General features: G+C 44.2%; 4 protein-coding genes across 13 annotated transcripts in view; 2 read left to right on the top strand and 2 right to left on the bottom strand.

Annotated features, from left to right (window-relative positions):
• Nucleotides 1–5,713, bottom strand: part of camta1a (calmodulin binding transcription activator 1a) — a 300,158-nt gene extending 294,445 nt beyond the window's left edge. For 8 of the 9 annotated variants that reach the window (XM_035645375.2, XM_035645369.2, XM_035645371.2 and 5 more), the window contains exons 1-2: nucleotides 5,533–5,713; nucleotides 1,483–1,584 (exon numbers count right to left, since the gene is read on the bottom strand). In XM_035645375.2, coding sequence (XP_035501268.2) covers nucleotides 1,483–1,584; nucleotides 5,533–5,701 — 271 coding nt within the window. In that variant the 5' untranslated portion in view covers nucleotides 5,702–5,713. The remainder of the gene's footprint in view (nucleotides 1–1,482; nucleotides 1,585–5,532) is intronic. The other variant, XM_035645368.2, reaches the window with a different exon arrangement.
• Nucleotides 5,714–8,128: 2,415 nt separating this feature from the next.
• dnajc11a (DnaJ (Hsp40) homolog, subfamily C, member 11a) lies at nucleotides 8,129–15,737 on the top strand. Its single transcript, XM_035645405.2, has 16 exons — nucleotides 8,129–8,282; nucleotides 9,667–9,796; nucleotides 9,889–9,962; nucleotides 10,844–10,945; nucleotides 11,067–11,204; nucleotides 11,303–11,425; nucleotides 11,750–11,823; nucleotides 11,922–12,111; nucleotides 12,228–12,313; nucleotides 12,414–12,530; nucleotides 12,704–12,859; nucleotides 12,970–13,039; nucleotides 13,165–13,222; nucleotides 13,703–13,845; nucleotides 13,941–14,070; nucleotides 15,005–15,737. The coding sequence occupies exons 1-16, from the start codon at nucleotides 8,211–8,213 to the stop codon at nucleotides 15,028–15,030; spliced, it is 1,689 nt and encodes a 562-aa protein (XP_035501298.1). The 5' UTR covers nucleotides 8,129–8,210; the 3' UTR covers nucleotides 15,031–15,737.
• Nucleotides 15,738–15,935: 198 nt separating this feature from the next.
• LOC118317031 (F-box only protein 44) lies at nucleotides 15,936–20,774 on the top strand. The gene is made up of 6 exons (XM_035645452.2): nucleotides 15,936–16,319; nucleotides 17,809–18,058; nucleotides 18,165–18,279; nucleotides 18,360–18,455; nucleotides 19,553–19,688; nucleotides 19,802–20,774. The coding sequence occupies exons 1-6, from the start codon at nucleotides 16,203–16,205 to the stop codon at nucleotides 19,946–19,948; spliced, it is 861 nt and encodes a 286-aa protein (XP_035501345.1). The 5' UTR covers nucleotides 15,936–16,202; the 3' UTR covers nucleotides 19,949–20,774.
• On the bottom strand, nucleotides 20,663–26,364 carry LOC118317039 (cell division control protein 42 homolog). Of its 2 annotated transcripts, none has more exons than XM_035645472.2 (6): nucleotides 26,214–26,364; nucleotides 25,540–25,665; nucleotides 25,362–25,434; nucleotides 25,171–25,280; nucleotides 23,664–23,861; nucleotides 20,663–21,919 (listed from the first exon to the last, which is right to left on the bottom strand). In XM_035645472.2, exons 2-6 carry the CDS (start codon nucleotides 25,642–25,644, stop codon nucleotides 21,830–21,832), a joined length of 576 nt encoding a protein of 191 aa, XP_035501365.1. In that variant the 5' UTR covers nucleotides 25,645–25,665; nucleotides 26,214–26,364; the 3' UTR covers nucleotides 20,663–21,829. The 2 variants fall into 2 exon arrangements, with proteins under 2 accessions (XP_035501365.1, XP_035501367.1); XM_035645474.2 differs by lacking the exon at nucleotides 20,663–21,919 and adding an exon at nucleotides 22,000–22,545.
• Between the last annotated feature and the right edge of the window lie 1,286 nt (nucleotides 26,365–27,650).

Consider the following 27,650-nt stretch of genomic DNA (forward strand, 5'->3'; position numbering starts at 1 on the left):
AGGACCAGGACCAGGACCAGGACCAGGACGAGGACCAGGACCAGGACCAGGACGAGGACGAGGACGAGGACGAGGAACGGAGAGCGTCGAGGCTCTGGCCTATATATTTCGGACTGATTTCTGTTGGCGGTGAACGCCACAGACGTGTCGCCGCCGCTGGAGCGACCGCGAAGCCACGAGAAGCTGCTGAGAAACCTCCGTCTGTGATGCCGCGTGTTGTCTTTGTTCTTTGCCCCTAGTCCACGGTTCTGCTCGGAGCAGCGAGTGTAATGAGAGCGAAAAGCCGGGGCAGAGATTAATCCATCTGACGGACGGAAAATATCACAGGATGCACTTTTTTCTTTTTTCTTTTTTTCAGCGGCCTTGCATGAATATTTTGGTCGTACAACACAAATTGATTTCGCCAAAGTTTTCGAGTCGTATTGTTAAAGTCCCCCTCCACTCTTCTGTCTCTGTCCTCCAACATGTCTGACATCTGAGATTTCTGTTTCACTTCTCTGACATTTGAAATTCAAACGAATTCTGTTCAAGCTTGATTTGGTTCGTCACAAATACAGAAAACCAATCGCTGTGGAATATATAACTTCCAGTGCAGCAGAGGCAACGAATCATGAGAGGACGACAGGTGTGTCAGCAGACGGTTAGCGTTAGCATTAGCAGTTAGCATCCATGAGAGGACGACAGGTGTGTCAGCAGACAGCTAGCGTTAGCATTAGCAGTTAGCATCCATGAGAGGACGACAGGTGTGTCAGCAGACAGTTAGCGTTAGCATTAGCAGTTAGCATCCATGAGAGGACGACTGGTGTGTCAGCAGACAGTTAGCGTTAGCATTACCAGTTCATGATGTTGTCTCTAACCCTCTTGTGGATCACATTCTTCCACCGGTCAACCTAGCGCGAGCAGCGGTGGTGGGCGGCGCGCGGCCATTTGCATACCATGAATATTCATATTCTCAGAATTCCTCAGTGAGGGAGAGAGAGTGGACGGTTTCAGCCACATTTCAGAGGTTTGTTAAAATGTTTTTGGGGTAAAACAATGTTCAAACTAAATATTAGGCATAGCAGATTATTTTTTTATATACATTAAAACGTGACTGGAGGGGATCTTTAACTTTTCCTTCATCACCCACATCAAATACAGGTTTGAAGTGAGGTGGCGAGCGGCGAGTGCGGGCGCCAATAATTGATGGCTCAAAGTGTAAAGCCCTCTCTCTGGAGGGGTCTGCTCAGGTCCTGATCCCCGGGCCTCAACCTGAAACAATCACTCTTAGTTAACAACAGCACTTCAGCTATTGACAGCGTGATCCCGTAAAGCAGACACTTCAATCAACAGAGCAGCCGGAGGGGGGTGGGAGGAGGGGGCACATGGGTACAGATGAAATCAAGAAGTAAATAAATGAATCGATGAATGAATAATAGATTGGCCCGGCGAGTGAGTGGCCTCTGGAAAAGCGGCGATGAAGTATTAATAACTGACTCTTACTGTTCATCTCTGTGTCATCACTGATACTCTTAGGTGGACCATGGCCAGCATAACACACCGCTGATCTGTACATTCGATCCGGATTACGAACTTTCTTCAGTCCTTCAGGAGGAGAGAGGAGAAGAAAAGTGGAGAGGAGGAAAAATCGAGAAAAAGAATCAAGTTGCCTGTCAGCCTGACATTACAAACTCGACACAACAGAGGCAGGACATTGAAATACATTTTTTTTAAATACACATGAAACTATTTGGCAAAACATAATAACAACAACAACAACAACAATAATAATGTGGATTATAAAGAATCTACAGCTGCGACAGTTAATCGATGAGAAATAGACTACTGAATTAATCGCCAACTATTTTGATAATCGATGAATCGGTTCAAGTAGTTTTTATGAAGAAAAAAGTCAATATTATCTGATTTCAGCTTCTTAATGTGAATATGCTCTGGTTTCTTTGCTCCCCTGTGACAGCGAACTGTTAATCTTTGGTGTGAGGACAAAACCAAACATCATCTTTGTGGTTTGGGAAACACGAACGACAATTTTCATCATTTTCTCACATTTTATGAACCAAACAACTAATGGATTAATAATCCATTAGTTGAGAAAATTGATAATGAAAATAATCACAGTGAATGACTTTTTGTCCGTTGTCTCCTTAAAATATGTTCTTCTGAATATTTTCAGAGGGACCAATAGGAGGAGGGCGAGTGGAGCTCGGGGGTCTAGTTTGATACGGGTCAATAATCCTCCTCCTCTATTGCATCACTCAGTAAAGTGGACTGATCGATACGATCAATCAGGAGGCCGAGCGCAACGGAGGGTTAAGGCCTGTTACGTCTCAGGGAACCCACGGACCACGACCGGACCCCGGGGGCCCCCACCATCCATCCACACCTCACTGATTCAATTAATAAAAAAGAGAAGAAAAAAACGTGCAGGCCGCTTCGTCCGACATCGCGAGGAGGTTAAATTCATCCGTCTTTACAAAGAAGCGAGCAGAGAGAAACATTTACACCAACTGCTGCACAGGCACTTTTGGAAGTTAATGGCTGACTGCGTGCTTACACTTGATGTTCTGCTGCCGCTTCACCCTGAACTTGTGAGTGAAATGATAACATCATGAAACTTATTTCTTTCTTCTTTTTTTTAAAACTGCACCCACTCGAATATAAGAAGAGAAATATTACCGAGGGCCTGCGAGGACAACCTCTGTGGACTGTCTCTGTCGTCGTCGGACGCTTTACATTGATGTCGCTTACGCGTTGGTGTTTTATCATTTTTATCTGCGCCGGTGCATTCCTCTCGTTTCAGATTGTGTGAATGCGCTCCTCACTTCTGCTCAATTCGTTTGAAGAGATCTGACACTTTGGAAGATTCAAATTCAGAGGGTATCAGATTGAATTCAGTGATCGTACTGTCGTCGCTTGTGTTTACAAAAGTCTCCCCCGGTTTCATTTTTCTCACATATTTTTTTGGCTCCGGCACAGCAATATTCCGTACGAGTCTCCGCTCTGGTGGATCCAAGACAATTTGGCCAGTAGCTTCATCCAGAGCCACAGTGTCGGGCTGAAGCTCAGCGCCCTGCAGGCCTTGTACTTAAAGCAACGCACCCTCGGTGCTGTTCATGAGAAAAATAAAATAAGAGGAGTCCCAGGGGCCGTGACAATCAGTTAGGCTGAGGGAGAATTACCCCCAGGATGTAAACATTACAGCAGTGAATGAGTCTGAGGGCCGCGGCCCCCCGGGGTGTAACGCAAGATGTAACCCTGGGTTGTTATGAGAAGCTGCACAAGCTGCTGAGACATCGGCACCGCTGCCACCGGGAAGCACAAGGACAAAAGGTCGAGGAACAGTGTTCGGCTCTCTGAGTGGCCACCGGACGTCCACGAGCACAGTCACGCCAAACAAAACGGTGACAGTCGCGTACGTTGATAAAAACCCCGTTCTACGTTAACGAAGACAAACTGGACGCCCGGCAGGTTGAAGCTTTAAGAGCCAGGTCTGCACAGGTTTGTCGACGTTGCGTTTACATTGAGATATGAAGCTCCATCTTCCTCTCTAGCCTCCTCCTCTTCCTCCTCCTCCTCTTCCCACTGTCCGGCCTCACAGGGACACTGAAAATAACTGGAGCTGCTCAGCGATGGGACTCTGAAGGCAGCAGCGGGAGCTCTGCTCCCCGCGTCGGACGAGGAATCAAGACGAACAACTGGTTCGGCGATGTAGATGAACACATTAGGACTTTACACCACAGTGAAGTCATTACTATCATAAAACCAGATGTCTTCATTTTGCCTGTGCGTGTGTGTGTGTGTGTGTGTGTGTGTGTGTGTGTGCGTGTCATATCCACAGACTGATCCCTCATATATAAGCTCGGTGGGCTAACTGCGGCTCAATAGCACCCCCCGGTGGGCCTGGGCGTCGCTGTTGGCACACTGACATCCAAACAACAGTGTGTGTGTTTCTCTTTTTATCGTCTCCTCTCATATGGACCACGCAGGTAATTTGTTTACACTCATTTGAAGCATTAAAGGCGTTTCGGCATCAAAAAGGGAATTTGGTTGTTTGAGGTGACGGACGCTAAACTCCGACAGAAGTTCTGATGCCTGCTGCCACAGAACATTATGAACAGCTCACAAACAGCTGGCCACGAGCGATTTATGGAGAAATATTTCTCTTTTCTGTGTGTGTGTGTGTGTGTGTGTGTGTGTGTGTCTCTTTCTTAAAATTATGCAGCCAAGAATTAGTCTTTTGGCTTCATCCACACTATAAATCCATTCGTATTAGAGGGAACTTGTATTAATGTCTCCTCATTATCACTAATTTCTGCCACATGAAAGTTAAAGTTAGACATTTTCTTTTTAAAAATAGTATTTCTTTGTGTTTTTTATTGTCTGAAAATGTCATCCTTAATCAAGTTAATGTGCAATCCAGCTTGGATCAAACACCCAGACCTGCAGATTCCCTTTTATCTTATCTTCATTTTTTATATGCACACACACTAACACACACATATATCTATATAGATATAGATAGACGTTGTCCAGTTACCAAATATTCAAGGAGCCAATCTGAGCGAGAACAGATCTCTTATGCATGTTGCTTTGCAGTAAAATATCCCACTAAGAAAAGGGAAATGAGAGAATCTAATGCTTTTCATTTTGAGTTAGTGAGCCGTGAGGAATAAGCTGAGGGGGTTTAGGGGGGAAAGTCGTAATTTCTTTTTTTTCCCTTTTTTTTTTGGGTCCCTGTGAGTAAAGTAGTGGAATGTGGCAGGCTGGTGAAAACCCTGCTCTCCATCCTGCCTGTGTCTCCTCCTCTGCTGTGATGTGATGGCATCTCAGCTCAGCTCAGCTCAGCTCACAGAGTGACGATGGAGCTTTTCTGCCTCAAAACCCCAAAAATCAAATCCAACTTCTATTCATGAAGCGTCATGTTCAATAAGATGATGATCGATCATTAAGACAATAACACATCACTTCTGTATCTCGTCAGTGGCCCAAAAGAAAATCCTCCACCAGCGACTCCACAACACGGGAGAAACAAAATCCCATCGTACAGAAACTGAATTATTATGACGACGCGTTTTAAAACATGTATAATAATAATCAGGGCACAGAGACAGAAACTAACGAGGGCAGAAGTTGGTCGACGCCGATGACATGTTGTCATTAACTTGGCCGCGTTGTGAACTACCGGAACCGGAGGACCGGAGGATGAACCGCCGGTACTTTGACCAGTTCGTCCCCGGGTGTCGAGCTCTGGACGCGGGGGGGGGGCGGGGGCGGGGGGGCACCAGAGGAGCGCGGCGGCTCCAGAGGAGCAGAGCTAATCTTAGCTGCTAGGTGATGTGATGCCTCCACGCTGCTCGAGCTGCCTCCCGCTCCGACCACAGAACAGCGGAGCCGATGATGGATCTTTTTTTGGGGGGATGTTGTTGATTTCTCTCCTCCGTCGCCGCCACGCGAGCCTCGCGCGGAGTTGCCACGGAGACACGCTCCGACCGTAGTAAGAACATTAATCCCATCACATATATTTCTTCTTACCTTCCGGCTTGTTTTCGGCAGCCATTTCCCCTTCACGCGCAACATCCTCCTCCTCCTCACGACCGTGGGTACCACGCGCGTGCACGGCGAGGACAAGCTCGAGGAGGGACCGGGGAGGAGGGAGCGGGGCGGCGGCGGCGAGTCGGTCCGACCGGGGCGAACTTACCATTGGCTGCGAGGCGCTGAGTGACGGAGAGAGCGGCGGAGGAGCGAACGCCCCCCCCCCCCCCCCCCCCCCCCCCCCCAGCCCCCCCACCGGCGGCCTGCCTCCGTCGTTTTCCCTTTTTCTTTTTTTTTCTACAGTGAATTTAAATCGGCTGCAGCTCCTGCTTTAGAGATGGTGACGCGTAGTTGTATTCACATAATAATAATAATAATAATAATAACTTCATGGTCACCATGGTGATGAGGCTGCAGCTGGAACCCTTTTTTCATCTCTAGTTTGAATATTCAAATGTTTGTGACACGTGACCAGGGGGCAGATTATAAGGATGATGATGATGATGATGATGATGCCCTGGGTTGTAGAGAGAGGTCAAAGGCCACGGCCCCACCCCTCCTGTGTCGGACGTTGAGACCCAAAGAGACTGAGAAGGACACAAACACGTGCTGCTTCTTTGAGGTGATTCGGTTTGTGTCTGAGATCATTCTGTATCTTGTAGTTATTGACTTGAGTCTCTTTTCACTCATTGTTTGTCTCTTCGTGGCCATTTTGTGTCTCTGTGTTCATTTTGTCTTTCTTTTTGGTCAAATTGTCTTTTTGTGCTCATTTTTCTTTTGTTTGTGGTCAGTTTGTGTATATTTTGTTATAATTTTGCATCTATGAGGTCATTCTGAGTCTCTGTGGTCATTTTTCATCTCTTTATACTCATTTTTCGTTTGTTTCTGGTCATTATTTGTAGCTTTATGTCCATTTTGGGCATTTCTTTGTGTTCATTTTGTGTCTCTGATGTCATCTTGTGCCTTTTTCATTGTCATTCTGCATTCCTTATACTCATTTTTCATATCATTGTGGTCATTTTGTGTCTTTTAAACCGACTCTCACACAGGAAATATTAACAGTCACTCCGGCTCAGTGGCCCGTTGACCTCTCGAACCCCTGGGCCAGTGCCCAGCAGGTCATATCTGTAATCACTAAGCACCGGTTAGTGCATTAATATGATACTAAATTATTTCTTTCTTTTTTTTAACATGATAAGTCAGCTAATCTAAACCTAGGAGTGCAGCTGATAACAGGACAGGCATTACATTTTTATCTAATCATTTTAAACAGCAAATCAGCATTGATTTTTGCACGTCTTGTTTTAAGTCTAAGTGTATTTGATTGATTTATTATCAACACTGTTTTTCAGAGACCCCTGGGAACAAAAAGCCTTTTGAAAAAAACAAACAAAACATGTTGAGTCGTATCAAACAGTCTGTCACTCACGTGTCCAAATGTCAGTTAACATTTGAAAAAAATCTCTAGAATGAGTTTGTTCCCCGTCACCAAGCTGACGGCTGCAGGGGTTTGGACAGTGGGAGTCTCTCTGAGACCACTCCCATGAATACAGTCACTCTCATTCCATCCATTATGCCGCCAAAGGTTTTAAAACTGCAGGCTTGAAAATAGTCTGGCTATAGGTTAAATGAGCGGAGCCGATCTAATCACAGATCACTGACCTTCATAGACTTTTGCTTTTGGCCCTCGTGTCGACTGCAGCACCCGAGAACAGCCCTTCAGCCTGAAAATAACAGTAAGTAATCAATTAATCAATTAATCCATTAATTTAGTAATCAATTACTAAATTAATGGCCAACTACTTTGATAATCGATTAATCGGTTCAACTTGTTTTTTTGGGGGAAGAAAGGTCGATATTCTCTGATTCCAGCTTCATAAATGTGAGTATTTTCTGGTTTCTTTGCTCCTCTGTGACAATTAACTGAATATCTTTGGTGAGTGGACGAAGCGAAACATCATGTTGGGGTTTTGGGAAACACGATAGAAATTTTCCACCATTTTATGGACCAAACCACCTATCGATGAATCGAGAAATTGATCCACAGATCAATGGATAATGAAAACAATGTTAAGCTGTATGACCAGGCCGGTGCTGAAAGGACAGCTCCTCCGCTGCTCGTGCCCCTGGTACAGTCAACAACTCGATGTTATTACAGAGACAGTAATGATAAAAACAATTGACCTGGTGTAGAGAAGTGTTGTTGTTGTTTTCTCTCACCTTTGTCGGCATCGCTCCTCGATGGACAGGAACCAAGACAATGTCCCTTTGGAATTAGGCATGTGAGCGTTATTAATTTCCTTACATATCAAACACATACTATATTGAGATTTGTTTTTCCTTCCTAAAAATTTTAAATGGAGTAAATTAGAAGTAATTAACGAAATAATTACATAACATTCAAGAAACATGTAATTAACTAATTAAACTTGAAACTTTACTTTTTTTATTTTTGGGATTGTTAATGATATGACATCTTCTTTTATTATCACCGATACTGGTCGAAAGAAAATGTCTGGGAGCTAAAAAGAAGAAGATAAAAAATAAAAAAGTAATATAATATAAATACAGCCTGTGCTGCTGTTGCTCCTCCTCTACACACGGGGGCGAGAGAGGGCGCGTGGAGGAAGTCGCGGAGCGACCTAAACGCCGTGAAGAAGAGATGACCGGGTGTAAACATGGCGGCTTCCTTGGACGAAGACGAGCTCGGCAGTGATGATTACTATTCCCTGCTCAATGTCAGACGAGAGGTAGAGTCATGAAGTTATGAGATCACCTCGGCGTGTGTGCGCGCGTGTGTTCAGCTGCTGCGCCGCTAGCTCCCGCTAGCACGCGGCTAACGGCTGCTCGTCCAATCCAACGGGACGTTAGCTAGGCGGCTAGCCGGCGGTGACCCTCGACATTGGTTCGGTGACGACTCCTATCCGGTGGTCGGTTAACGGAGCTAACGCTAATGAAGCGACGAGTCCGTGTCGGGATCGTGTCTCAGGAGTGTAATAGTCAAGAAAAGGGGGGCGTGTCATCATTTATTGTCCAAAAATATCAGCAGGAAAGGCAGATTTTAACAACATAGACCAGGAAGAGAACACATCAAATTCAATATTACAGAAATAATACAGATGAACTCAGGCCATGTGGGTATAGAGCAGTGACCGGAAGTAGTACAAGAATATAGAGTAGTTATTTTTATTTATTTCTTATTTTATTTCTTTTGTTTGTTTGTTTCTGTTGATTTGTTTCTGTTTTTATATTTGTTTTTGTTTTGTTTTCTGTTTTCTCATACAGTAGAATAGACCATTCTGATCCAAAGTTGTTCGCAAACAGCCATAAAAAAAGAGGAGAAGGCGACGAGGGGATCGTGTGTCGGACTCGGGACAACTCGGCTGAACTCGGTGGCTGAACGCTACAACTGTACTTTCCATAGATTCCATCATGCAACACAGATAAACATGTGCTGCTGTATGTGACAGGCTGAGGGCCGGTTGTGATTATTTCATTTGTAAAAACTCTTTGTGTTGAAGTGCACATTGTAGTTGACACGCGCTGCTGCTCAGTGACGGAAGTTTGCACAAAGTTTGATAAAAAAAAATTTTTTACACGAGGCATTTTAATTCAAGCAGGAAATGTTTTGTCCAGGATCCCACTGGATATTACATTCCACTGGAAAAAATACATGTGTGAATTAATATTGTTGACAAGAAATCGACCTACAGGAGACATTTGAAAATAAAATAGCTTTTCATGATTTTTTGCGTGTGCAGACTCTACGCCTCATCAAATCAGTGCATATTAAGTTAAGTTCATGAAATATAAAGTGACAAAGCATTAACGGCTTCAATTAACGATTATTTTCATAATCGATAAATCGATTAGTCGATTATTTTCTCAATTAGTTGTTTGGTTCATAAAATGGTGAAAAATGCTGATCATGTTTCCCCAAAACCACCAGAGCTGGTACATTTTAAGTTTAAAGTTTTGTTATGTCCTGAGTGATAAATTCAGTTGGTTTCATCTGAGTTTAACTGTAGCAACATCATGCTTTGTTTTTATATATACAGATTTTTTGTGTTTGTGTGTGAAGTTTTTCCTGCTCGTTTCCTCTTGTCACACTTTTTTTTCAATCTTCTGCTTCAGGCCACGCAGGACGAGCTGAAGGCGGCGTACCGGCGGCTATGCATGCTTTATCATCCGGACAAACACCGGGACCCTGAGCTGAAGAGACAAGCAGAACATCTGTTCAACCTCGTGCACGAAGCTTATGAAGGTAAAAAAAAAATTGGTGACATAAATAGTATTTGAGAGACATAAACTTTGTTGTTTTGTTGATGTTAATCAGTGGTTTTGTATCTTTTCCAGTGCTCAGGGATCCACAGTCTCGGGCCATCTATGACATCTATGGCAAGCGAGGACTTGATGTTGAAGGATGGGAGGTAAAGTCCGTTAGTGACTGATATTGAAACAACATGGCCACTGTGTTGTTACGCTCAACATGTACACAAGATTTGTCCCAGTACAAGGAAGGCTGTGTTTGAAGAGCGACTGCGGCGCAACTCAGCCGTCCCGTTTCAAAGGCTCCTTCAAATGTGGACAAGGAATTCGTCTGGTGGCAGATCGTTGTTCAAACAGAGAACAGCAGCAAATGCTAAACACAAAACGGAGGCACAGGACTGGCGCTTTTGTCCAAAGCGACTTACAATCATTGGTATTTGACTCGTACCAGAGGTAGGCAGGAAGAATTCAGGGCCTTCTGTTCCAAAGTCAGAGGTGTAACCCACCAGCCATTTTGAAACTGTACATTGTGTTTACATTATGACCCATGGACGGCTGATTTACATGATGATTTCTCATCATCCTTCTCTTTTTGAATTTGAATCAGTTCAGGTTTGGTAAAGTCTTGAGAACTTTAAAATATCAGTTTATGTCTCTTACATCTTGGTAGTTTGTTCTGCACGAGACAGAAATCTTACGACTCGAATAAATGGGCGTTTGGACCATGTTGATGTCACATTAGTATTCAAACGTGTTCTTAAGTTTGTGTTTGATGTTTTTAAAAATGAAACCTTCATTCTTACCTCCAGACTTTTCATCGCTTCCTTTAACCTGCATGAAATAGCCAGTGTTTCATCTACAACCATTAATGTTCCGACTGTTCAAAATATTAAACTTTTTAAATATATATATTTACTCATGAAGAACATATTGGAGCGTGAAATACTGTTGAAGTTTCTCTCGCTCTAACTTTGTAGCCGCCGCCTCTGAAGCGGCCGGTCCTCCATTCGCTTTGCATTCAAATCATATCTGGTTGCTGCAGGTGGTGGAGAGGAAACGAACCCCCGCTGAGATCCGAGAGGAGTACGAGCGTCTGCAGACGGAGCGAGAGGAGAGGAGGCTGCAGCAGAGGACCAACCCAAAGGTAGGTTCAGGGGGAGATAAAAAAAAAATGTTGAATTGAATGTTTGAAAAAGTATTTTTTTAGCATATTATGTACATTTTTAATTTACACAGTATTCATTCCCTGCTCTTGCTCTCCACAGGGAACCATCAGCGTGGGCATCGATGCCACGGACCTCTTCGACAGATACGAGGAGGACTATGAGGACGCCGTCGGAGGAGGAGGGGGCGGAGTCCCGCACGTTGAAATCAACAAAATGCACATATCACAATCTATAGAGGTGACGGGTCGCTCCAGGTCACAGCAGACTTTGGTTGATGTGCACTGTAGTGTGTTTCAGGAGTTGGTTCTTCTCAAAGTGTGTGTGTCCAATTGCAGGCTCCTCTCACTACAAAAGACACAGCCATTTTGTCTGGCTCCTTGTCAACGCACAATGGAAACGGTGGTGGCAACATTAACTTGGCCTTGAGAAGAGTCACCTCGGCGAAGGGTTGGGGAGAGGTACGCTGCGTCCGCACAGGGCGCCTCACACACCAACAGTTTGTAACTCGTACTACGACTGGTCATTCATCATGAAACTCCTACCTACGGTGGCCCTGAAGTGCAAAACAAAAACGGCAAATCAAGAAACATAAAATGAGCAAAGAAATATAAACATCATCAAACATGAACAACGAAGAACCTTTTGATGGAGACTGACACCTTTTCCGGTCGCCCTTAATGCCGTTGTTCTGTTTCGTGCCGTTGTGTTTTGCACTTCAGGGCCACCGTACCTCTCTACCTGTGTGGTATGTTAAAGATTCTTTGTCGTGTGTGTGTTCGCAGGTGGAGTTAGGTGCTGGAGACACTCACGGACCTCTATTAGGGATGAAGATATTCCGAAACTTGACGCCGCGATTGTATGTGTTGAAACGCAAGAGACGGTTGTTGTTTTACATTGTTCAAACTTCAGGATAAATACTGCAACGTTCCTCCTCCCCCTACTTGTTCGCCTCAGCTTCGTGACGGCTCAGTGTGGCCTCCAGTTCTCGTCCCGAGGCGTGCGTCCTGGGGTCACCACCGTTTTCGCCCGTCACCTGGACAAGAACACGATGGGTTATCTACAGTGGCGATGGGGGATCCAGTCGTCGATGAACACCAGCGTCGTCCGTGACACCAAGAGCAGCCATTTCACCTTCGCGGCGCAGGTCAGCAGCCGAGCAGTTGCTATATTTAACTTCCAGCGTTTTTGCCAAGTCGCCCGTTAAATCAACTCGTGGCTCGTCTGCTCCGTGTCCGATCCTTTGACTCCCTGTCTCGGCAGCTTGGCGTTCCTCACACTTTCATAATGATGAGCTACCAGTACAAGTTCCAAGACGAGGATCAGACAAAGATCAAGGGCTCAGTGAAGTATGTCGTCAGTGCACACTACAACATTAAGGTCATAATGAGATTTTGAAATAGGTAAATCGGTAGTGTGTGGGGGTGCTTGTGCTTGTGTGTGTTGCAGATCCGGGTTCTTTGGGACGGTGGTGGAGTACGGTGCTGAGAGGAAGATCAGTCGACACAGTGTCCTGGGCGCCACCGTCAGCGTGGGCGTCCCCCAGGGCGTCTCCCTCAAGATCAAGTGAGTGCGGCTCAGTTTATCTTCCCGGGGATTTTATTCTAACATCGCAGCTGCCGTGGCGCTAAACTATTGATTTTTGAGTGTGATGTTGCCTGATGAAAATCACATAGATTGAGTTGGATACTTTTAGAGTCTGGTGAGATTTTAAAATAACGAGGGCGGACTCTCCGCAGACTGAACCGAGCCAGTCAGACGTATTTCTTCCCCATCCACTTGACCGACCAGCTCCTGCCCAGCGCCGTGTTCTACGCCACAGTCGGACCTCTGGTTTTCTACCTCGCCATCCAGCAGCTGGTCATCAGGCCCTACCTGCGGGCGCAGAAGGAACAGTAAGAAGAAACTTTTAACTTGGTTGATTCATGCGAGAAATGTTTTTATTATGGCCGGAATTTTTACGAGCTAATTTTTTATTTAACCCGTTTCTCCGCCGCCTCGACAGAGACCTGGAGAAGCAGCAGGAGAGCTCGGCCTCGAACATCGCCAGGAAGAAACAGGAGGCGGAGTCGGCCGTGAGTTCACCAGGCCGACGATGGGGCTGAGACGGGATTAGATACGATGCAGAGTCTCATTGAAATCCACTAGTATGAATCGTATGAAGTCTCATTGCTTTTGTCTCCTCCTCTCCACTCGGCAGGTTCTGCTCATGCAGGAGTCTGTGCGCAGGATTATTGAAGCTGAGGAGTCCAGAATGGGTAAAGATCAGTAATTTTTCAAAAGGAGGAGACATATTCTGCTTCTTCAGTTTTTCTCTTTCTTCTCATGAGTTATAGTTTTTTTGTGTTTGTAAAAGTTCTGCAAAGTAAAAAAAAAAAGCCCAAAGTAAAGAGAGGAAACACTGACGCTCCTGAAACGTCTCGTCAGTCGGCCGGACGATACATAAATCGTCTAGTGAAACTGAACATTAGAGCATGAAAACCTTTTCACGTAATAACCCAGATTAATATTATGAACCTGAATATGAGCAGAATTTGCCTTCTAAGAAATGATCTTATCCTGGGAATTTTTTTTTGTGAAACAATTTGATTCTCTTAGGTTCTGAACGGTTCTTCATACAGTTTAGCTGAAATATTGTTATATTGTTGTAGAAAATTTCCATTTTGCATCAAAGTAAAATAAACAGGATAACATGCACATGATAAAAAACTACTTCCCTGTGCCTCTTCCTGGATCAGGCCTCATCGTCCTCAACGCCTGGTACGGTAAGTTTGTGACGGACAACAGCAGAAGACACGAGCGGGCGAAGGTGATCGACGTGACGGTGCCGCTGCAGTGTCTGGTGAAAGACTCCAAACTCATCCTCACCGAGGCCACGAAGGTGAGAACCTTCGTCCCTCAGAACATAAACCTTTGTTCAGCTGCGGCGTCGCTGTACATTCTCCGTGATGATGTGATGTGATGTTCCTTCCACAGTCTGGACTCCCTGGATTCTACGACCCCTGCGTGGGGGAGGACAAGAGCCTGAAGGTGCTGTATCAGTTCCGTGGAGTCATGCACCAGGTCCTGTCGGGAGACTCGGAGCCGCTCAGGATACCAAAGCAATGTGAGTACCAGGGGTTTCCTGTGCGCAGGGATTTGATTTGAGTCATTTCCAAGTCTGGATGAGTAACCGATTAGTTGTTTGGTTCATAAAATGGTGGAAAATGTCAATTGTGTTTCCCAAAACCACCAACATGATGTTTTGTTTTGTCCACACACCAAAGATATTCAGTTTAGTGTCACAGAGGAGCAAAGAAACCAGAACATATTCACACTTAAGAAGCTGAAATTTAGAGAGTTTTGAACCAATTTATCATTTATCAAAATAGTTGGCGATTAATTTAGTAATCGATTACAAACGGATTAATCCATTAACTGTTGCAGCTCTAGAATAAATCAATCTTTTAATATGAGAATCATATTCAGTCATTGAAGAGGGAACGTCTGAATTGGAAGTATCAATATTTCAAGATCAAGCCGCACATGCAACATCACGATCAACTTTCAGAATGTACCATGTTAACAGTTGGATTTTAAAATGATTTATTTACATAATAGTATTTACATGTATAATAATACCATACAAAATAACTTATAATATTCATTTATATAATAATATGTACTTAACAAACATCTAGCTGTTTGAACTCGGACGTCAAATATGGTCTGAAAAATCTAGAGGAGTCTGAATAAAAAAGTCTGGAATTTTGAAATGTAATATCAGTCTGATGATCCTCTGGGACTCTGTCTCGTCTGGGGATGTGTTGTCTTTTTGCTCCTATTACTATTATTACTATTATTACAATTACAGGTTTGTGATTTAGTAAAAGGTTTATTGTCTTCCTGGCTCTTGTTTGAGATGTTTCTCTTCAGACTCTTTTGTCAATTCATTTGTTGCAACATATCCTGGAATATTTTCTCTACACTGAGCTGTACTTTGTGTCGCCTTCATGTGTCACCAGCTTTATTTTGTCTTTTTCTCGTTTCCCTCTGTCCAGCTCACAGGATCGACGCCGACACATAGGAGCGTCTCCGCCGACCAAGAGAAAAAAAGATTTGACCCTCAGGCGTTTGTCGGGAAGACGGATGAACCTGTTTTAGATACGACATGGATTCAAGTGTTACTCAGACAACTACTTTTTTTTTTTGGTCTTTATATTCATTTAAATATGCAGAGCGGAGTCGCAGACGGGGCTGATCATAATTCAGTCTCCGCAGGCAGCAGACTCGTGGCCTGCTTGAAATTCTAACGTGACACCGAAAAATCAATGGCTGCCCTCCAACTTCCCGGGCCGGGTCCTCCAGCCTCCTCGGTGACCGTTTTTTTGGGGGGGGGGGGGTATGGCTTGTAATATATGATCAAGTTCTGTGTACTGTATTGTACATAAAACTGCAGTGCCTGTGTGATTGAAGACATGAATGCACCTCTGTTTATTTTGCCATATTATAAAAAAAAAAATGTCTCATGTTGTTTGACATTTTGGTGCTTTAAAAAAACTGAACATTTTTGCAAAAAAGTGTGTATGAGGAAATATGTACTGTATGTACAGTAGGTCCTCAAAGAAAACTTCACCTCAGTGTGCATCAACTGGAAGCATGACAAGACCAAGAATAGTTTTCCAATGAAAAATGCAACATCATAAGTGGAACATGCAAATAGACTTCCGGACAACACATCATGTTCTTCCTGATGAATTGTGTTTATTCCTTAAAGAGCCCATATTGTCAAAATTTAGGTTTCCTGGCTTTTTTTTCATATTAAAAAGGTGTCGGGTCTGTGAGTACAGTAAAAGTGTGAAACGGTCAATAACCAGACAAATACACAGCTGCTCATTTTGCTGCGTCACTTCAGGCGTCGAGCTCCGCCTGCGCTTCTCGTCTCCGCCACCAGGGGGCCAGGGGTGAATAACCGAGCGCGACCGCTGGAGTTCAATCCTCGACGCACGGAAGCTCCGTCAGCGACACGTCCGTCGACAGGATGAAGTGAAAGTGACGGTGACTCACGGGACGAGTCGCTCTCGGAGCGTCACTTCCGCGTTGTGACTCATCGGCTCCTGAACTAATCGGCCCGAGACGCGACGAGCGACTTGTGCAGCGGAGAGACTCGGAAACGTGTTGGTAGTTTGGGGCTGAAGTGCGGGTGAAGGAGACGCGAGCGGCCCTGGAGGAAGAGTCGTCGTCGTCGTCGTCCCAGGCATGAGGAGGAAGAGGAAGGCGGAAGTGATCATGGGAGCAACTCAGAGCCTCGAGCCCGCCGCGCGGCGCGTGAAGCCGTCAGCAGATCCACCGTCCTGCTCGTCGTCGACCGGAGACGTAAGTGATGAGAGAAGGTCCCTCGGATGAACGTTCACATGTGGACACGTTTAACTTCACCCCTGCGTCAGTGTGTCGACGTGTGCAGGGTTGAATCTCGCTCCTCGGGCGGTTGAATCTCGCTCCTCCGGAGGGTTGAATCTCGCTCCTCGGGAAGGTTGAATCTCGCTCCTCAGGAGGGTTGAATCTCGCTCCTCGAGAGGGTTGAATCTCGCTCCTCGGGCGGTTGAATCTCGCTCCTCCGGGCGGTTGAATCTCGCTCCTCCGGAGGGTTGAATCTCGCTCCTCGGGAGGATTGAATCTCGCTCCTCGGGAGGGTTGAATCTCGCTCCTCGGGAGGGTTGAATCTCGCTCCTCGGGAGGGTTGAATCTCGCTCCTCGGGAGGATTGAATCTCGCTCCTCGGGAGGTTTGAATCTCGCTCCTCCGGAGGGTTGAATCTCGCTCCTCGGGCGGTTGAATCTCGCTCCTCGGGAGGTTTGAATCTCGCTCCTCGGGAGGGTTGAATCTCGCTCCTCGGGAGGGTTGAATCTCGCTCCTCGAGAGGGTTGAATCTCGCTCCTCGGGAGGTTTGAATCTCGCTCCTCGGGAGGGTTGAATCTCGCTCCTCGAGAGGGTTGAATCTCGCTCCTCGGGAGGGTTGAATCTCGCTCCTCGGGAGGTTTGAATCTCGCTCCTCGGGAGGGTTGAATCTCGCTCCTCGAGAGGGTTGAATCTCGCTCCTCGGGAGGGTTGAATCTCGCTCCTCCGGAGGGTTGAATCTCGCCCCTCGGGAGGGTTGAATCTCGCTCCTCCGGCGGTTGAATCTCGCTCCTCGGGGATTGATGTTTTGACAGTTGACGGTCGGTGACGACAGCAGCTGTACTCGTGTCAGATGAGCAGAGGTTTTCATCTTCAACAATAATCTGAATGATCTTTTATATTAAAGTCTTCAAATATGACAAAGCACATCAGAAAGATGTTAAGCACCACAACAGTACGAATGGGACAGGGACATTCCTATGTATAAATATATATAATTTATTAGAGCCCGACCGATAAATCTGTTGGCCGATAATATTGTGTCAGAACTTATGTTTACCAGTATTAAATCTCTAATTGTACACAATAAACAATGTACATTTTTTATTTATGTTTACATTGTACATAAATAATTAAATGTTTATTTTTTCTTAATTCAAGTTAAATAATTATTTTTTTACGATTACAAGTGTGAAATTGCAATGGATGTTTAATCTTTTATTGTCATTTATCAATTGTTATTATTCAAGAAAAATGAAAGAACAGTGCAAAATCAGAATGAAGGCATGAAGGAAGAAACAATTATTGACAAGAGACAGTGATAGGAGTGATAAGAGTGAGAGGGTCAATAAAGAAAAAACGGGCACAAGACACTTTTTGACTAATGCAATCTAAACTTTTTTGATTGCATTAGTCCAAAGTCAAATCGCAGCTTCATCTCATCGGCCTGCTCTTTTGTTCTCCGTCAGCTGTCCTGTGTTCCTCTGGAGATCCTGGAGGAGATCTACCTGAACCTCCCTCCAGATCAGGTTGTCTGTACTTGTAAGCTGGTCTGCCACCAGTGGAAAGACGTGGCCGACAGCGAATCTCTGTGGAGAGAGCGATGCAGGCGAGAAGGGTATCGCCTCAGGGATGCTTCCAAAATACCCAAAGACTGGAGGTTGTTTTACTTCTTGTGCAAGAAGAGGAGAAACCTCCTCAAGAACCCGAGAGCAGAGCGTAAGAAGCCGCAAGAATAACATTTAGTTTTATAATGTGCTGGTTGTGCGAAAGGTCGTTGGTCTACAAAATACTTTCTCTCACAATCGTTTGTTTGTTTTTATAGTGAACATGGAGGGTTGGCAGATTCTGGAGAATGGTGGCGACCGGTGGAAAGTCGAGGGAGTTATGGTGCCGCATCCAGTCGATACAGTCCAGCAAAACTTTGTGACCTCTTATGGGTGAATTTCCAGGAGACATGCAAGAAAACATACGTGAATAATATTAATGTAGAAACTAAGACGTGCTATGCTCTCTGCAGGATGTGCAAGAAGGCCCAGGTGATCGATCTGGAGAAGGAGGGCTACGGCCCATCGTTCATGGATCACTTCCAGCCGGACATCAGAATATCTGACTGGTGAGAGCAGCACGCACCCATGTGGTTGTGTAATTCGACGGCAGACTGAATCCCTCTAAAATTGATTTGACCGATAGATCTTGTCAATATTCATTGGTATGTCGTCTGCATAGAGTCGTTAAACGTGAGAATAAATGTTACCGATAAGAAAACTATGGAGGGCTGAGTTTCAGATGTGGCTCCAAAAAGTTATATCCAAAAATGACTAAAACATTAAACTAGTTCCATATTAAACATTGAGTAAATAAAACCAGTTACATTAAAAAAAACCATTTATTACAGTGGTAGAATAAGAGACTTGTGTCATCGTGCTGTTATTGAAGATGACTTGAATCTAGAGATTGAACCATAAACCTCCTCAGGAAAATGTTTACTGACGTTATAAATCAAGTGAGAAGTAGAGTCAAGTTCTCACAGACTTCTATAGAAACAACCAGTGGAGTCGCCCTCTGCTGAGCGTTACAGAGAATACAGACTTCAGGCACATTGGCTTCATTTTTCGGAAGGGATGCGCCGAATGTTCGGTCATCGAAATTATGAATAAGTGAAAAGACCGAACAACAATTAGTTTTTACCGTACAATGTTTTTAATAACGAGATCAAAAAGCTGCCAGCGTGGAACAAAGTGTTTTATTTTGTTCTAATTTATTAATTTGAAGTTATATTGTGTTTTGCTGGTATAATGTTTGCTGGAATGTTAAAAAAAAAAGAAAAGAAGTTCAATATTATATACATATTTATAAATTGTACTTTTGTAAAAAAAAAAATTCCCCTTGAAAATCAAAACGCACATTTAGGCTATTTCATTCATGCAATGGTGAAAAAAATGATTAAAAACGTATTCGGTCAAGTGTTTCATTATTTATAAGTCATTTGAAAGGTCATTTGAAAGTGTTTCGGACAACAATCTTTTCTTCTCACTTGCATCCCTATTTTCCGGTGACTACGTCCATGTTTATATAGTTTTTAGGAGACACTGTGATTTTTACACTCAAATTGATCTTGTATCTTATCTGAAACGTTAGAAACTGCCCGTGGTTGTTGAACCCAACTGATGGACAGTATTTGCTCACGCTGGTCCGTCCGTGTGACATCAGGTACGCTCCGCGATGGGACTGCGGCAGCGAGTACGAAATCTGCGTGGAGCTGCTGAATCAAAGGAAGAGGCCGATCCACACGTTCGCTCCGGAGCCCTCTACCTTTGAGCAGTGGAACGATCAGAAGTGGAATCAGGTACGTGCAGCGCACACAGCTTTTAATTAGTATGGTGAGGTTTGGGATGAGGTTCCTACGAAGCCCAAAGGACCGATCAGGACTGACTTGACTGGATTTTTTTTGTTTTTCAGATGACCCATGTTTTCCAGAACTATGGAGCCGGTGTGAGATTCATCCGTTTCTGCCACGGAGGCAAGGACACGCAGTTCTGGGCAGGATGGTTTGGAATCCGTGTCACTGACAGCTGCGTGGAGATCTGTCCGGCGGTGGACACATAGTCCTCTGGGTTCATCGAGCGTTCAGCTGCTTCCTGTTTGCCTTATACACACTCTGGTTATTTTATCTTATAGTTAAAACGCTATGACATAACCTCCTTGTACCGCACCTTGAGTAAACATCTAATACTGTACATGTAGATTAAAAATCATCTGAAGATATTATCTGAAGCCATTTTGAAGTGAAGGCAGAAACAACTACAAGTAGTTTGTTTGATAAGCAAAGAGCCATTTTAAATCCTGATACGCAGCAAAGACGTCACAGAGACTCTCAGGTTCCAAACACTGAAAAACGTCCACATTCCTGACTGAACCCTATTCGGTGTTTTGTGATTTTCGTCTGGTTCTGACGAGTTGCTGGGGGACAGGAAGCCATGAACAGTTTGGAAGAACAGGCTCTGTGATTGGTTCTTCTGTTTGTTTGCCTCCCAGTTGTTTTCATTGGAAACTGGTGTGATCATATTTGTATCTATATGAAGGAACCAGAAGTGATTCTGTCTTGTCATGTTGTTATAACACTGCAGCACTTCTCTCTCCTCCAGCGGCCATGATGGAAATCAGATATTCTTTGCACTGCTCTGTAATGTGGAAAATTTATGATACTAAACATTGTTTTTTTGGCACAAATATTTATCCATTTGAAATGTGTGCTTTCACACATCTCGTCCCTCCGTCATCAAGTCCATAACCTCTGTATTATTCACGACAGACAACGTGTAGTATTTGAACTTTAAGTTTATTCATGATACTGTTTTTATTGTGACGTCATCACAAGCGAGATACAGAACAACTCTGATGGCAAACGGAATAAAAATCATAGTCCAAGAAACTTTGTTGTTCTCCTGGTGAGTGGGATGTTCGGTGTCCACGTCAGCTTCTTTACATCTGGTTTTCAGTAACGCACACGTTTTCATTCAGTCGATACGTTTATTCTCACTATTATTTACAAATCAAATTCAAGCCCACCATCTTGGCGTGGGTGACGCTAAAAGAAACGCAAATAGTGTCAGTTCAGTCGTCACAAGAATTTCAAAAGAACAGTCACAATGTGTGTTGTTTCCATCTTAAAAGTTCTTTTACGAGGGCGTAAACATCATCTTCTCATTAACTTGTGTAGGAAATTATTGTGCTCAGGCTCTTTGCATGTATCTTTGAAGGAATATTTGTGATGGATGACTTCCAATGGAATGTTCACTTTGTTTGTTTCAGCCTCGTGGATTTCTGCTTGTCGGGCATCAATTTATCAGGTTGTTTTCTTCAGGGGGCAAACTACGACTACGACGGAGCAATAACCCAGAAATGTCACATTACGTCAGGAGATCTTTCAGGAGACTTGAGTTTACACTGACGTGTGAAACTGTGTGACTCTGACCAACCCTCTGAAATTCTGTCAATTCTTTTCTTTTTGTAAAGAATAATTCCTGGAAAAGAAAATATTTCATTTCCATGACGTTAGTCGGTAGGTACAGTATATCGCTAGACGCCCCGTCAGTGATGGAAGAAACATGAAGTCTTATCTGCCAGTTGGGTTGAAGATACAGTACAAGTGATTAACTTACAGTAAAAGCATCTCACCTCAACTCGTCATTAAAAGGTTTAGATCCACAAAAAAAACACTTCATGGTCACTTGTTTTATAAATGAACTCTGCTGAACTGAACTAATATCTACTGAGGTCGCCTGCAGTTTGTCGACGTTCATATTATGGAGTTCACGTCTCTAATCATCACCAAAAGCATCAATCTTAAAAACCACGTTCAGCACGTTGAGGGCGCGTGTGTGCAGGCAGAGTCGTTCAGAAGACAAATGTTCCATCGTGGAATGTGCTCGTTCAGGAGAAGTGACCCTACGTGAGTTGTGGAGAAGTCGGCTGCTCGTCGGAGCTTTAGAGCAGAACACATTTACGTCTTTTCTTAGGCTCGGGCGGCTCCAGGGCGGCGAGTATCGCCTCGTCAAACACATTCTTTAACCCTTTCTGTGGAAAACAAAATATTCACGTTCAAAACAGGAGCTGTGTTACAGAATACTAATTAACATATTCAGGGGGAAATGGAGCAGGGCGATCAAAATGTTCCTTTATTCAAATAACATATACAAGACTCTCATGATTAAGTTGTTCTAGTGAAGACAAAAGCCCAGGGGGGGAAAACGTTTGATGCTGCAGTAGAAAAAAAAGAAGGAATGTAGCTTCAATGCTTTGTAGCGTAACTGATGCTTAAGAGCTAATTACTGTAATTATTAACAGAACAAAACAAACTCAGCCATGTCCAGTCACACAGACCGACGACTGAGAGAAAGAAAGATTGGCACTTTTGTCACATTAGGCAGCATCGATAACTGTGAAGTGGAAAAACGAAAGAAAAGCGACACATTGATCAGAAGGAAAATAAAAAAAGTTAAGGGTCAGAAGAAAGTTTTGGAAGGTTTTTTTAAAAGAGCATCGTGGTTGTTTTTAGCGACACACAGCAGCAGACGAATCGAGAGGCAAGAGCGAGATGCGAGAGGGAGACATCAGAACAAACAGCACTTTCTCTTTCTCTGAGTTTCGGGCGGCTCTAAAGCGGCGAGGATAGCCTCGTCAAAAACGTTCTTCAGTCCCCGCTACAGGAAGAAGAGGAGGAGGAGAGAGGGAGAGAGAGAGACAGGCACACGACACGAGTTAGACGAGAGTCTGAAGCTGAAGGTCTGTTAGCAAGAGACAAGGCCAAGCATCGACACTGAAACTAGAGATGTTCCGATACCGATTTCCAGCATCGGAAATGTCTCCGGATATCAGCGAGTTCTCAAATCTGTGAACCGATCCGATGCCACGTCTTTAAAGTAGTTTCACTCTGAACTGAACTCAAAACTGCAATTTTCTTGTCCCACAAATCAAATCTTCACTGCTACAAAGCAGGAGCTGAGCTGTTCTACCACTGGCGGAGAAGAAGAAGAAGTGATTTCCTGTGGTGTGGCGTTGGAGCAGAACTAGAGAAAATGTCAGCAACTTGTCAAAATGTCACGCTGGAAAGTTCCACGAGTAAAAACGGCAACGTCACTGAGACAGATTCAGATTAAAGGTCTTTTATTTTGAAATGCTGTGGCTGTACTTTAAAGGGACAGTAAGCAGTTTGGTAGAGGGCTAGTTTCTCTCTCTTGTTGCTGTTGTTGTTGTGATTTCACTGCTCTGGTCCGGCAGCGAACCCACGACCTCTGGTACAGGGATGGATGAGCATACCACGAGGCCAATACTGCGCAACCCGTTAGCTCGTCTCTTAAGGCGTCGACGAGTGATCTTAACAAACCGCACTCGCAGTGTTGTGAGGGCCGCACCCTTATTTTGTTTTCGATTCGCAGAGCCTGGATTTTCATTTTGCCTCACACAGAACCCACAGCTAGTGGACTGTGAGGGAATATTTGCTGCTTTTTTTAACAAAACTTGTTGCTTTAGAGTCGCTTACTGCCCCTTTAACAGCTGTTTAAAGGAAGTGATTGTTGTTTAGTCCCAGTTGATTTATTTGTGATCTTTTTCAGTTCTGCAACTGTCAAACTAGATCATAAAAGAAGTTCTGTGACTTTTAATTGTCTGTATGCATCTGTTTGTCTTATGCACTGGTATCAGATCAGTACTCGGTATCGTAACATCTCTGATTAACACACGCTCGCCAAGCACAGACACAGACACACACACACAAACCAGCTGTAAGTAAGAGTTGTTTTCAACAGGAGAGAGATCGTACCTGCGTTAGAGCCGAGCACTCCACGTACTTCACGGCCTTCAGGTCCCGAGCGAGCTTCTCTGCCGTCTCGGGGGTGATGGGCTTCTGTTTGTTCTTGGCCAACTTCTCCACGGTGGACGGGTCGTCGCGCAGGTCGATCTGAGTGCCCACCAACAGGAACGGGGTCTTGGGACAGTGGTGAGTTATTTCAGGAACCCACTGGCGGAGAAGGAGAAAAAAAATGGTGTTAGGCATGAAAATAGTGTGATGTATTCGTTATGAGCTGTAAAGGTGTAAGTGTGTGTGCTGGCAAGAAGAAGGACGGCTATACTCCCGACAGTAGATAGGTGGACTGCAATTATTTTGTGTTTTTCTGTGTGACACCGTCACTCAAAGTGAGTCACATTCACGCAGCACTTCTATTAATAGTGCTTCTCTCCATCACATTTTCCATTCACACAGTAACGGCAGAACCCCTCGGGGGTGGTTTGGGGTTCAGCGTCTTGTCCCAAGGACACTTAAGATTTGAGATTCTCTGATTTCAGCTTCTTAAATATGAATAGGTTCTGGTTTATTTGCTCCTCTGTGACAGTAAACTAAATATCTTGTGTTTGGACAAAACAAAACATCACCATGAGGGTTTTGGGAAACACCATCAGACATTTTTCACCATTTTATGAACCAAAAAACTGATCGATTAATCGAGAAAATAATCGACAGATTAATCGATATTAAATATAATCGTTAGTTGCAGCCCTGGACTTTAACCCCCGTTTTTTTAAAAACCTAACATCTCACATCATCTAGTATGATTTTTTTGCCCCAAAACACTTAGACAATTTAGATCCAAAAGTCATATCACTGAATTCTGACAATGAATATTTCCTTACTATGTGTAAAAAACGTCTATAACTCCAAAAAGGTTCATTCAATATTTTTGCTTGAATTAAACCTGAAACTCTTCACTTCGATCACATCCTGACTGCTTCATTTCAAATCCCTTGTGCCGGTGCACAGACGCGAAATTACAAAAACTGTGTCAAGTCCCTGGCACACTCAAACATCTGTAAATATTCTGATGCCCTGAACAGTTAGGAATTAAAATACATAACTTGCTCCAAGATACTGAAGCCTTAACATTGTATGTTTAATGTAGTGTCTCGATGTGCCCCTGAGCGACATCAATGTCCTCTTACAGTACTTGTCATCGCGTGTCGGTACGTGGCACCTTGTCTTGTCATGCGTTGTCTGCTGAGGCCTGACTGAATGTGTGTGTTGTCATTTGTAATGAAACTAACTTCCTAGGTTTGTTTTAATGTAAATCTAATCAAATTTTGGTCCTTTGCTGTCAAGCGTGCGTGTAATCAACCAATGACATATGAACATATGAAAACCTGAGATTAGTCTCCGGCAATAACTCCATGGCACTTTATACTGTAATTTCAGACTGTAGGGAAGAGAGGGAGTTATTACATTGGCAGGTCATCGACTCCGACGACTTTTTTCTTAAAAAACATTCCGTACTCACTTTTTCTTTAACGTTCTCAAACGAGGACGGTGACACGACTGAGAAACAGACTAAGAAGACGTCTGTCTGTGGGTAGCTGAGGGGTCGTAACCTGTCGTAATCCTCCTGACCTGCACACGGACGAAAACACACATTCACGCATCATGTGACAGACTGTGGAAAGGAATTAAAGAGGAATAAAGCAACTTCACCTGCTGTGTCGAATAGGCCGAGGGTGTACGGTTCTCCCCCGATCATCACGGTCACTGCATAGTTGTCAAACACCTGAGATTTTAAAAAAAAGAAAAGTAAAACAATAATTCTGGATTATTTCTCACTCGGCTGATTGTCGTCGTCGTACGTGTATCTGCCAGTTGCAAACCCACTTACTGTCGGAACGTACTCGGAGGGGAACTTGTTGGTGGTGTATGAAATGAGCAGGCAGGTTTTCCCCACCGCTCCATCGCCCACCACCACACACTTGATCGTCTGCATCTCTGTGCCTGTATGGTCCAGCTGCAGAGGAGAGGAGTGAGTGACACACACACACACACACACGTTAATATTTCATAAACCTGCAACAATTTTTTTAGTGCTAAATTGCTGAGTTGGTGACGATGAGCAGTGGGATCCGAGGGGAGGATGAGGCTGCTCCAGTGTCACACCCCTGCTCCATCACTGTCTGGAGGCTACCGGTTAGCTAGTGACAACGTTAGCTCACTGGCTGGTAGCTCGGTGACTTTTTTTATTTTTAAATTTTTTTAATTACGTTGCTAACTTTAGTGCGTGACAATTGGACAACGGGTGAATATATGAGTGTTACACCAAATACTTCAATAATGGGGAGAACATAAATGGACATATGTTTGCGTTTCTTCGGCTAGCTAAGCTAAGCTAACGCAGCCGCTGGTAATCACTCGTCAATGCTAGCTCGTTAGCCGGTTAGCAGGCGGACGGCTAATCCGCTGGTTAACGAACGAGCTGCGGCTAACGGTCAGGACCGCTGCCGGCTAACTACCCACACACACACACGCAGGTGTCGGGAGAACGTCTGCGGTACGAACCGGTGTCGCTCCGTCTCGTCGCTCGCTCACGTCCTCTCCGCGGTGAGTGCGTGTTTCGCCGGGCGTTGGCACCAGCGAGCAGCAGCAGCAGCAGCGTCAAGCCGGACAGATTCACAACGGACAGATACACACCGGATGTTCACCTTCAAAATAAAACACCCGACGCTGCAGGCGATACAGGACAAGCACCATGACCAGAGGCCAATTCTTAACCATGTGGGGGCCCTAGGCAAAAAAATCAAAGGGGAGCCCCTCGAACCAGCCTTCATCACCATTATGATATAAATAATCTATCTATTTACAAACTATTCATTGTTTAATATTTTACATTTCAGGGACAATGTTATTTAACATAGTGCCGATACAGGTAATATTATATAAGATTAGATAAGATATGCCTTTATTCGTCCCACAATGGGGAAATTTGGACATTACAGCAGCATAGTGGATAGAAGAATATAGGAAGAAATTTTAAAAAGCAATAGGTATGTACAAAATATAACAGAAAATATATAAAATATATACAGATGATGAAATTTGTGTGTCGGAGCCTGCACTATGGCTACTAAGGTTTTTACATTTAGAGTGTACATGAACAATATATCTAAATACACTCACCAAACATCACAGTAAACAAAAGAAATAATGTGATGCGAGTGGAAGTCACGTTATTCAAGTGTCTCTCCTCCACAGTTAAGTCTAGACTAGCAGCATTTAGTTATGTAGTATTATATTGAATCATTATTATCTGTTCAATTTACCACCGTCCTGCTTTTTTCCTATTTCTTTCTTTTTTGAGTGGCATTCGTTGTTATGAAGTTTGCTTACACTGAATTGTGCACGTCAGTGACGTCACGTGCAACAGGCGTAAAGAAAAAAACTTGCAGCGGGGGTCGGTAGAGTCAGGTGGGGCCCCCTTAGGGGGGGTCTCCTACTGTCATTGCAAACTTTGCGAATTGTCACTGCTGTAGTAATGAAGTTTGTCAGCCCTCGGGGGCCCCCTACTGACCTGGGGGCCCCGAGCAGCTGGCAATCGACGCCTCTGATTATAACATATATGATTTATATATGAAAATATAAAGAAGACAAAATTACTCCACGGTTGTTAATCTGCGGTGGGGGGGGGGGGTTTAACCCTCGTGTGAATTATTTCTCAGTTTATATAAATAATCTTAATTTGTTTCCTTTTATTTTTTTTAAATGCTTTTACCTTTTGGAAGATAACATCCGGTGGTTATGTTTGCTGTCTTGACACAAGATGAGGCTGCGGAAGAGGTGACGTCACCTGGTCACAGTCCCTCGCATCCTCCTGCAGCCTCACCAGAGTCTGAGCTCTGACACCGTGTTGATGCAACAGTGACTCATTACTGAATTAATCGCCAACTATTCCCGTCATTTTCGATTAATCGTTTTGAGTTTCTCTGATTTCAGCTTCTT

This window comes from Scophthalmus maximus, chromosome 3 (genome assembly GCF_022379125.1).
Source record: "Scophthalmus maximus strain ysfricsl-2021 chromosome 3, ASM2237912v1, whole genome shotgun sequence".
NCBI classification, from domain to species: Eukaryota; Metazoa; Chordata; class Actinopteri; order Pleuronectiformes; family Scophthalmidae; genus Scophthalmus; species Scophthalmus maximus.

What these genes read in the sequence shown, in the direction of transcription:
- LOC118317039 (XM_035645472.2), bottom strand. Translation starts at nt 25,644, where the DNA reads ATGCAGACGATCAAGTGTGTGGTGGTGGGCGATGGAGCGGTGGGGAAA. An exon ending in CCTCCGAGTACGTTCCGACA is followed by an intron (nt 25,435 to 25,539) that starts GTAAGTGGGTTT and finishes TTAAAATCTCAG; the next exon opens with GTGTTTGACAACTATGCAGT. An exon ending in AGTGCTCGGCTCTAACGCAG is followed by an intron (nt 21,920 to 23,663) that starts GTACGATCTCTC and finishes TGTTTTCCACAG; the next exon opens with AAAGGGTTAAAGAATGTGTT.
- dnajc11a (XM_035645405.2), top strand. Translation starts at nt 8,211, where the DNA reads ATGGCGGCTTCCTTGGACGAAGACGAGCTCGGCAGTGATGATTACTAT. An exon ending in CGTGCACGAAGCTTATGAAG is followed by an intron (nt 9,797 to 9,888) that starts GTAAAAAAAAAA and finishes TATCTTTTCCAG; the next exon opens with TGCTCAGGGATCCACAGTCT. An exon ending in AAGATCAAGGGCTCAGTGAA is followed by an intron (nt 12,314 to 12,413) that starts GTATGTCGTCAG and finishes TGTGTGTTGCAG; the next exon opens with ATCCGGGTTCTTTGGGACGG.
- LOC118317031 (XM_035645452.2), top strand. Translation starts at nt 16,203, where the DNA reads ATGAGGAGGAAGAGGAAGGCGGAAGTGATCATGGGAGCAACTCAGAGC. An exon ending in CAAGAACCCGAGAGCAGAGC is followed by an intron (nt 18,059 to 18,164) that starts GTAAGAAGCCGC and finishes TTGTTTTTATAG; the next exon opens with TGAACATGGAGGGTTGGCAG. An exon ending in GACATCAGAATATCTGACTG is followed by an intron (nt 18,456 to 19,552) that starts GTGAGAGCAGCA and finishes GTGTGACATCAG; the next exon opens with GTACGCTCCGCGATGGGACT.